This window comes from Colias croceus, chromosome 10, assembly GCF_905220415.1.
Source record: "Colias croceus chromosome 10, ilColCroc2.1".
Classification (NCBI taxonomy): Eukaryota; Metazoa; Arthropoda; class Insecta; order Lepidoptera; family Pieridae; genus Colias; species Colias croceus.
Genome location: NC_059546.1, coordinates 3,347,009 through 3,357,155, shown reverse-complemented (window position 1 = coordinate 3,357,155; position 10,147 = coordinate 3,347,009). Strand labels below are relative to the sequence as shown.

Here is a 10,147-nt window from a genome sequence, read left to right as displayed (position 1 = left end):
TACCTAATGCTATCGAATTCTACTATCCCAAACTACTGTGAAACTTCATTTCATTTTTAAATACCAATATTATTCTAGCTATAAATATCACACTGTTTTATTACACTATTACAGATCACAAAAGGTGCAAAGACGTCATGAAATATATCATGTACAGGGACGTATAAGAATTTCCAGAACATTATAATATTATATAATATGGTAAGCACTCTTAGACCTTTGCGTCAGAGCCGACAACCCATTTTAATTACAACTGGGAATGTATACAAAGCACGTTACGTTTTGGCAAGGATTACTTTGAAATTTTTCCTTGTTTCTCATTCTTAATGAAAACGTTGATACGGAATATTTTAATTATCTTATTTATTGCGTGATTAAATATATTGTAATTGTGTCTAAATTATAAAAATAGTAGGTAGTATCGGTAACTTGCTTGAAATCGAATAAAAAGTCTCTGAATTTCGACCTGAAAATTTCTAGTCCTTTTTTTCCTTTATTTCGTCCAATTTTATTCAGTTTCCAATCTTTCGGCAATTATGAGAGTAATTATTTTTCGGTGATTCTTTGTTATCTAGGTAAATTAATATAATATGTAAGTACTACGCGGATGGAGGAGTCACGTAGAACCCCTCTGTTATCGTACTCGCACCTCTGATGCACGTAAACGTAGAGTTTAATTATAATTAAAAATATTTTCTTTCCTGCACACTGATACGTATTGTATTTACATAATACGTTTAATTGTTACTCTACAATGTTGAAACCAAACAAAAGTAACTACCTACAATATCTCGTTTAAATTCCGAACTCTTGTAAAATCTGGACAAAAAAAAAACGGTAAAAAGTCCACAGAAACTTTTCGACATTACGTGAAATCTCTCAACGAGAAACAATTATCTGGGTAACGAACTAAATAAAATTAGCATAAAATAATCAGTTACGGAAAATGTACAAAAAATGTCCAAGGTGAATCCCGTCGTAGGAAAAACAATGTTAACCGTTGTTAATGAGAGCTCATTAAGATAATAATATCCTCGTAAAAGAAATTCCGTTTTGACTTCAGTTTTATAGTCTGTTCCTTTGGGCACATTTTGGGTAATTATGCATGAGCTAAATATGAAGAATATCTTGATAGGATTCGAAGCCTTGAGAGAACATGTAATTTTTATTATTATTATCTATTAAATATAGATTTCTAGATATGTAGACAAAACTTGGTTGTATGTTTATCCATCGATCCATCCATCGTTCTCCATATGGAGATAAAATATGATTGTATGATATTAGTCCAATTGGTCCAAATTATGTTGAATCTTTTAAATCTTGGCAGACTAATCACATCTCTCGAATTCAAATAAAGCTCTCGAAATATCAGATAAAGAAAATTTTGAAACGAGCATAGATGGTATTTTATTGTACTTGTTACAGTATCCATTTAATTACTTGTCACAATTTAAATTTCATACGTTCTATAAAATCCTCGTGTTGTTCTTAATAATTTTATAAAAGAGTGTAGATTTATTTTTAGGAAGGTTATAAGCGCTCCGGGAGTAGTACATCGCAATGTGGCCAATTAGCTATTTTGATTCATTTGTTTGTTTTTCGTTCACGAAGAACCATACCATCTCTCTTTGACATCTTATAGTGTGAACTTTAAGTTAAAATTTGAAGATCGAAAGTACACCTTTTTTACTTATAATAACATTGTATCCCACCAGTACATTTTCGTGACGTTTGCTGCCAAAATGATGTCATTATAAAACCACAAAAGGTTTTTCTTCCGTAACCCTTTCAGATGATGAATTTCTGAAAACCCTCATTAATTCACCCTTTACATTAAAAGTTAAAGGGTATGGTGTTATTTCTGGAGATACTTTAAGTTATTTTCGTGACCGTTTGTTTTGAAAAAAAAAATTCTAAAAAAAAATTAAACATAACCTCGTCATTTCCTTCACAATTTAATTTACGTATTCTATTTTACATAAAACTTAAACTAACGATATAGTTTTTATTCGTGAGAAAAAACTGATGAGCCTTTATAACCAAGCCTTCGTCACACGAAATTAAGTCAAGTAAGTCTTCGTCACCGATACCCATGAGTACCAGATAAATAATTAAACAATAATCACTTTATTCCCAGGGTAAATAGCAAAAGAGCATGTAAGTATGCACTACATTGTAACAAATACACATTTGTCAGTTTAACCTAGTAAAAGTATACCGGCCGAATTGACAACCTTTTTTGAAGTCGGTTAAAACGCATTTACATAAAACAAACGATAAACTAGTAAAATGCGTTTAAAACATACACACACTAAACTACTAAAATGCAGATAAAAAATACACCTCGTTTACCTACAATTTTTCACAGTTTTTACGCGTTCCACGACCGAAACCGAAATTAAGATATTTCGGTTTAAACTGAAAAGTCAATACAAAGTGGCCCGTTATGCCTAACAACGTTGTTATGCGTCTCACGTCGAAGAACACGTCCCTTTAAGATGGTGGCCGTTACCATCTAGTGAGAAACTAATTTAGCCTTGTTACCTTTCACCGTAGTCATGTAACCGAATACGGGTTATTTTATTAAAGAACTGCTAGTGAAAGGTATGATTACGACTTTCTGTGATGGGAAGTAAGAAAAAGTTATTATAGTTAATTTAGCTTCGCATAAATGTGTAAAAGCTAAGTACCATATCCTTTTGTATGGCTTGCAACATATTATTTGGAGAAACTTTGTAGTAGAGTTCACGGTGTGTATTTTTTTTTTTTCTTTTTTTTATGAGAGAGGAGGCAACAGAGCAGACGCGACGCCTGATTGATGGTAAGCGTTCAGCGTCACCCATAAGCACCCACAACGCCAGGGGCATTGGGAGTGTGTTACCGGCCTTTTGTTTTTTATTTATCAATATACAGAACTTACTAGACTCAAATATTATTTTAACAGTATTTTTCATACGAAAAATCCTTCTACACTTTAATTATCACCTGTTTTACAGCATGACAAGAGATCCTTCTTCAAGTCAACGAATAGGCAGGTAACGCGAGAATTCCGCGCTCAAAAGAGATTTTATCTTATCAACGTGCTGTCAAAAAAGATGAACGTCTACCTAAAGAAGGTTCAAAGCAAGCTTTAGGAGCCTTGAGCTATTTTTTTCCTCATCTTAGAACCTATTCCGACACAAAGGCGTTTTATAGTCTTTTTACACCGTATACACGGCCTACACCGCTATTAATCTTTTATATTTGGACAGAATAAGCACCGAGGTTAATTTTGTAGTGTCAGCTTTATAAATTTATCTAAACCCCTTTACACAGTTTTCATCAATCACCAGCGAGGTTAGAGCAAACCAGGATCAAATTGTTAACAGTGTTGTGGAATTTAAGCCTACGCGTACTCAAATAAATTATATTTACGTTACTATCTCTTCCTATCCTTTAATATCATTTCTTTTTAATAAGTATAAAAATGGGAAAGTTTGTGAAGATCGATGGATGGATGTTTGTTGAACTTATTTATAATAAATTTATACGTGAAAATTTGTTTTTGCGTAAGATAGATAATCTCCAAAAGATAGAGTCAGTATGCAATTTGGTAAAAATATGGATTTTAACCTGCATTAGAGGCTAGTGCATAAGTTACTTTTCGTTAAAGCCCACGCAAGAGCTTTATGCTAATATTTTGTTTTATGGCATCTACGTTTCTGATTAAAAAAAGATACCCATATCGTTTAGCTACTATTATGTATTCTGTGCCCATATACAAACATGAAACAATTCTTAATAGTCTTTTATAGAAACAATGTCATTACATACATAAACAATAGTCAATTTAATGTCAATTTATTATATTGACAATTTCATAAATTGAACTCTACACTGACTCTTATGAATTTGTAATAATGAAAACATGTTTTAATTTATTTGAAACATTCATCCATTGTCTGTCTATTAAAAACTATTTTCTTATTCCATTATCGCCATCAATTCGGGAAAGAATCCATTTCATCGAGTCATTTATTATCACTTAATGATATTAATATTTTTATCGGCCTTTATTTTTTTAATTGCTTGAGTGCTATCATTCACGTGAACAAATTCAGTCGTTTCATTGCTACAGAGTGTTTCGCTTGTTATTATGATGGGTGTTAAAGTATCACCAGCTAAACCAGCCCAACCTAAAATTAATACCTTATTTGAGGAAGATCGCCTATTAAATAAATTCAAGTACTTCATACTATTTCAAACACTTTTTGGCGTCAATCGCATCTATTTATTAGACGCTGGGAGAATCAAAACGTGGTTAAGTTATTTGTATAATTTCGGGACGATAGCTTTGGTTATATACTTCATGTTCCACAAAGACAGTATTGCTACAACTTTCCTCGTGTACCAAGACACCGCTTTGGTCGAAAATCTATTACTAACCCTTAATTCTTTAATATTGCACAAGAACAGTTTGTTAAAGTTTTTCAAGAGGATCAACACGTTTGACGAAATGTTAAACATAAAAAACAACAGTTCAATTGAATGCTCGCTACATATTCCAGTTGTATTTTTGTTCGTGCTATTTGTGTTAATTGCAATTGAATGCGTGCTTTTAAAAATCTACGTGATAGATAGAGTATCTTTGAACTCGACATTCTTCATCACGTACTACGCTCTGCTCGCTCACGATACAGAAATAATATTTTTCTGTGTAATGCTCATAATGATTGTCAGAAGAGTTAAGGTATTAAAGGGGCACGTAGCGAAGTTATTCGTGCATGAAAAGGGGATGAAAGAGAACAATTATAATACTCTGGAAGCTTTGTCAAACAAGGCTAACCTAGACGTCAGCTCTTTGCACAGCGCTTATGATTTATTACATAATTGTTCAGAAAAGCTTAATTCAGCTATGAACTTGCCGGTAAAGTATGGTTTTTCATAATTTATATCAATGCAAGGGTTTATCCTAATATTTTTTTTTGTATTGCAGATGATTATTATATTTATTACTTCGGGATTATCATCGATAATGCTTTTAAGGAACATTTTTTGTGTTGTTCAAATTGATTGGATTGATAATTTTGTAAGTAAATAATACTTTCATTAGTGTAACTGTGGTTTATATTAATACTAGCTGTTCCGCGCGGTTTCACCCGTGTGCCTCCGCTCCTGTTGGTCTTAGCGCGATATAGCCTTCCTCGATAAATGGGCTATTTAACACTGAAAGAATTTTTAAAATCGGACCAGTAGTTCCCGAGATTAGCGCGGTCAAACAAACAAACAAACAAACTCTTCAGCTTTATAATATTAGCATAGGCCATAGATTATTGAATTTTTGTTTAAACTAATCTAAAATTAGAAATCAATCATATTATAATATGACCTTGACCATATATCACTAAACTTTAGTAATTTCTTGTTGTAAATGTATTAATTATTAATATTTAAATACCTATTTCAGTATGTGCAAGCCTTAATATGCTACGCAATAGGTCACTGCATGAAATTCACGATTCTTGTAGTAATGCCGTGTTACTTCTCAAACATTACAACTACACAAGTAACCATAATTCGAACTATGCTTCATGATGCTATAAATACTATGAACATGGGTAAGCTTTAATTTTAACTAGTATCTCGCCATGGCTACGACCGCGTAAAATATATTTTTGAACTTTTTTTTATTTTCAAAAGTACTATTTTTTACTATCTTAATTCAAGTAAGAGCAAATATAATGAAGCAAAAATCATTGAAATCCGTTCAGACATTCTTGTGTTATAAGTCTATTTATAAGTGGTGTAATTAAGCGACTTTCTATAAATTTAGATAATGTTAACATACATTTTCAAAGCACAGAAAATCCTCTTATAAAAATGTAGAGCTGTTACTACCTCCTACTTACCTACTAAATATACTAACAATAAAATTATGTTATTTATACCTACCTATACTTATAACTTATGCCTAGTACCTAATCTGTGTTTATGCTAAAAAAAGATACACAGGGAACACGTGTCATCCTAAAAATTCTTAAATATTAATAATGTATGTATATCCCAAATGGAACCGGAATATTTTGAGAAAGGACATAAGGACGGCGAAATAATATTTAACATATGACACTTGTATGGTTTCTATAAAGGTTTTTACGGCAAAATTAACATCCGTTTTTTGAACATAAACAAAGATTTTGTATGAAGTATCTGATAGGATGTTTTTGCAAAGACCATAAGATCTTCTCATCTGTCTTTTTATGATATAACAGGCAAAGTTACTGGTTGCCTAAGGTTCATCAAATCAAAAAAGTAGAAAAAACACAACATTTATGTAAACTTTTAGCCATTTTTTTAACTGCTGCCACATGTAAATTGAGCGGAAGGGATATATAAAAGATCTGGATAAGTTGTCTGAAAGGATATAGTTAAAATTATTCTTCATAATATTTTTACAGATAAAATTGAACGTCGCAAATTGAAAGCCTTCTTCCAACTTACCAGAGATTGCGACTTTGGCTACGCGCTTTGGGGCGTCATCAAAATGGACATGTCGCTGCCTCTGAGCTACTGCAGTCTTTGCGTCACATATCTCATTATTGTAGTGCAATTTTCTAAGTTTATTGATTAGTTATAAAATAAATATAGAGTTGTTTTATATATACATATATGTATTGATTATAGAGTTTATCCAATGTTATAATTAAAATGAATAAAAGTCTAAATCATGAAATGGTTTCTTATATTGCATTCCATGTACCTAATTATGTAGCTATTAGTTCATTTCATCACAGAAAAATCTCTATTCACAAGTGCTTCAAAACACTTTAAAAATACAAACAAATTGATTCAAAACACTCAAACACTATTAACTAACTGGCAAAACTTTAAACGCAAACACAATATTAAAAAGAATGCTTACTTTCATCCCGAAATTGAGAGCTGTCAGCAAAATTGTTTCACACGGGAACGCATAAAGAAAATTGCCCGCACAATATTTCCAACGTATGTTTGCGCAAACTGTACGCTTGTTTTTAAAACAAAAACGTCGTTAAGTGCTCAGGCGACTGTTATGAGGGGTCAAATAGGTCTACAAATTGCACGAAACACATTCTCCCTTGATTAACTTTGAGAAGGCGGCCCTTGAGAATTGAGATTGTAATAAAATAAAATTGGATGTCAATAATAATGTTGTGCTTAATATGTTTATGTAACTCGATCATCGCTCTTCTATTAATTGATTTGAAACAATTTAGGTCATTGAGTAAGAATTTATTTGGAATCTGAACCTTATTTGTATTTAACATTAAGTTACCGATTAAAGAGTAAATCACTGTAAACAATACCCAACAAAAACAAACAATAGAGATAATTTGGCATCGTACTACGATTTTTCCTATGTAATCGATTCCTGTTATAAGTTAGGGAAAATTCCAATTAAGAGAGAAATTTTGGGTATTTCTTTATTAAGAAGAAGCGCTGTATTTTTTAAATTAAATGATAGGTATTTTATAACTTACCATCGTTAACTGCTTATGCTATAATACGATAGTCAAACGTGATTTCATTCCACTAAATCTTCTTAAAGTCGCACTCATAATCATTTTAGTCCCCAGATTTGGGTTATGGCGAATAACGCGAGCTCAGAGTAGGAAAAAATTAGTTAGATAACATTCAGTTTTATTGCGCCGTCCGTCTGCGAAACTCAGGGGCGACGTAAATGGATCTGGCAACGTGCTCTTTTTATCTTCACCAAACTTGAAATGACATTGAGGGATTTTCATTGGGTTATTACTGGATCAACAAAGGGAATTAGTACGTCTATTATACGTATCAAATTATCCTCAAAGGGATCGACGGGACACATCAAATATTACGACTGAAAAATATTACTCGGCAATTTGGGAATTCTGAAAAATTGGGTGTGAACTGTCCACATAACAATGCTCAAATTTGATTATTTTCTGTAGTAATAAAATTCCATAATATGTTCAATATAAATATGTTCACTGCACTTTCTTTGAAAGTAAATTAAAGGTGTAACGATACCCAAGACACAGGCGGAAGTAATCTGTAATTAAAATTTCAGGAGTTAAACGTGTACTTTATTTTAATCATGCTTCTACAGGCTTAGCATCTATAAAAAGAGGGCTGTAAGAGTGTGCCCCGACCGCACTAATTGGCAATTACGATGGTATAAATGAGAATGGCCCATTCAATCCTTGGTTGGGGCGAACCGTTCGATTCCTAAACATTATCGCGGCAAATCGCGTTAAATAGACAGGATTTTTTTTTCTTTTCGCTTGGAAATGGATGCTCGCTTACTGCTAATTATGGACTGAAAAGAGATTGCTTTCAGTACTATACACCGCAGTTTTACGTGTAGTTTCTTTGTGTTGGCGTTCTTTTATAACCTATGTGTAAGATGGCTAATTTTAACAGTTGTTGTAACTATGCTATGTGGTCCTAGAAAATAAATTATAGTGTAGGATTTTGCCTTAAAAAAGCAAAAAAGTAGTTAATTTCATGTTTTATAGAAAATTCAGCACAAATGAAAGACCAGAAATAGTATTGTAGGTACTTTTATAGCTTTTAACTTTATGTATCATTTCAAAATACCGTATATACAGTTTATCATTTCATACATTCTTTAATCTAAATAACATCACCAAAATAATTAAAAACGAAATCCTTTCTTTTACAACCAAGCTATTGCCCATAAAAAGCACCCTTAGCAGTTGTAAGGCACAAAATTTTCTGAATAATTTATTTAACAGCTAAGCCTGATTATAAATTGTATCTACTCAGAATGAATTAATTAGAATATCCCATTAAAATAATAAGAGAGTTGCATACTTTTTAAGAAGGTTTTTCGCGACTATCCATAGTATATATAGCTATATTATAGTTTTTATTGTATGGATTATATTTATACATTATTTATATGTTCTCGGAATATTTGGAATTGAATATAAATCGTATAAGTAATAAGTATACTAAGTAAATTGAAAATACTACTAATTACACTAATAATTAAAAAAAATGCTTAAGCACGACCTTATAAATGCGTACCAAACTATATTTCTTTTCAAATGAAAGCAAATTTATATTGAGTTATACTTATATATCTTCTGAAGTAAGAAAATGTATCGCTAATCATAAATATTTGAGATTCTTGTCTTTTATGAATTGTCTTTCTCGGTATAATAAAATAAAAAGCTTGATAAACATTTGTATGCGATGCTTTGATTTATACTTAAACTAGCTTCCGCCCACGACTTTGTACGTGCATCCCCGTTTTTCCCCGTTCCCGCAAGAATTTCGAGAAATCCTTTCTTAGGGGACACCTACGTTATGACATCTACCTGCATGCCAAATTTCAGCCTGATACGTCCAGTGGTTTGGGCTGTGCGTTGATAGATCACTATATCAAACCTTTGAGTTTTATATAGGTATATAGATAATAATGAGGTTACGTATATAATCAACTTATTATAGGTGAAGGTTATAGAGACCAAGTCGTTATAAGCCGTGAGCTGATTCTAAATCTTGGTTATATAATACAACTAGCTTACCGCCCGCGGCTTCGTCCGCTTTGAGTCGTCACTTAAACCTAATAAATTATATACTTAAACCATCCTCTACAATCACTCTATCTATTAAAAAAACCGCATCAAAATCCGTTTAAAGATTTAAGCATACAAAGGGCATAGGGACAGAGAAAATGACTTTGTTTTATATTAGGTATGTAGTAAAGCCATGAAGTACCGTATTACGATTTATTCAAAATAATATTTCGGTATGGTATTAACACATAAATAATTTAATACAATATAGTAAAATAAATTTAAATTTATAACTATATTCGTTATTATAACCTATTTATGTACAACGAAGACCCAGGGATTATGTTTGACCTATAAAGGGTCAGACAAAGGTCAGTATTATAAATTGTCGGAACATTAATTAATGATAACTATTTCTGTATCTCCCTCGTATTACATTATATATTTTACATTACATAGAATTAAATTTGAATGTCAAATTTCATTAACAAACAATATTGATAAACAACTTACGATTGTAAAAAGTTTTTTGACTTCTTTAGTAGATAACAAAACATTTAAAACTGTTATACATATATATACTAACTGTTACATATAAA

At 31.7% G+C, this 10,147-nt stretch overlaps 1 protein-coding gene across 1 annotated transcript; it reads left to right on the top strand.

Moving 5' to 3' along the window:
• The first annotated feature begins 4,141 nt into the window (after window positions 1-4,141).
• On the top strand, window positions 4,142-6,613 carry LOC123695187. Its single transcript, XM_045640950.1, has 4 exons — window positions 4,142-4,909; window positions 4,979-5,071; window positions 5,450-5,600; window positions 6,441-6,613. The coding sequence occupies exons 1-4, from the start codon at window positions 4,142-4,144 to the stop codon at window positions 6,611-6,613; spliced, it is 1,185 nt and encodes a 394-aa protein (XP_045496906.1).
• Window positions 6,614-10,147: the final 3,534 nt, after the last annotated feature.

What these genes read in the sequence shown, in the direction of transcription:
- LOC123695187 (XM_045640950.1), top strand. Translation starts at nt 4,142, where the DNA reads ATGGGTGTTAAAGTATCACCAGCTAAACCAGCCCAACCTAAAATTAAT. An exon ending in TTGATTGGATTGATAATTTT is followed by an intron (nt 5,072 to 5,449) that starts GTAAGTAAATAA and finishes TACCTATTTCAG; the next exon opens with TATGTGCAAGCCTTAATATG. An exon ending in TATAAATACTATGAACATGG is followed by an intron (nt 5,601 to 6,440) that starts GTAAGCTTTAAT and finishes ATATTTTTACAG; the next exon opens with ATAAAATTGAACGTCGCAAA.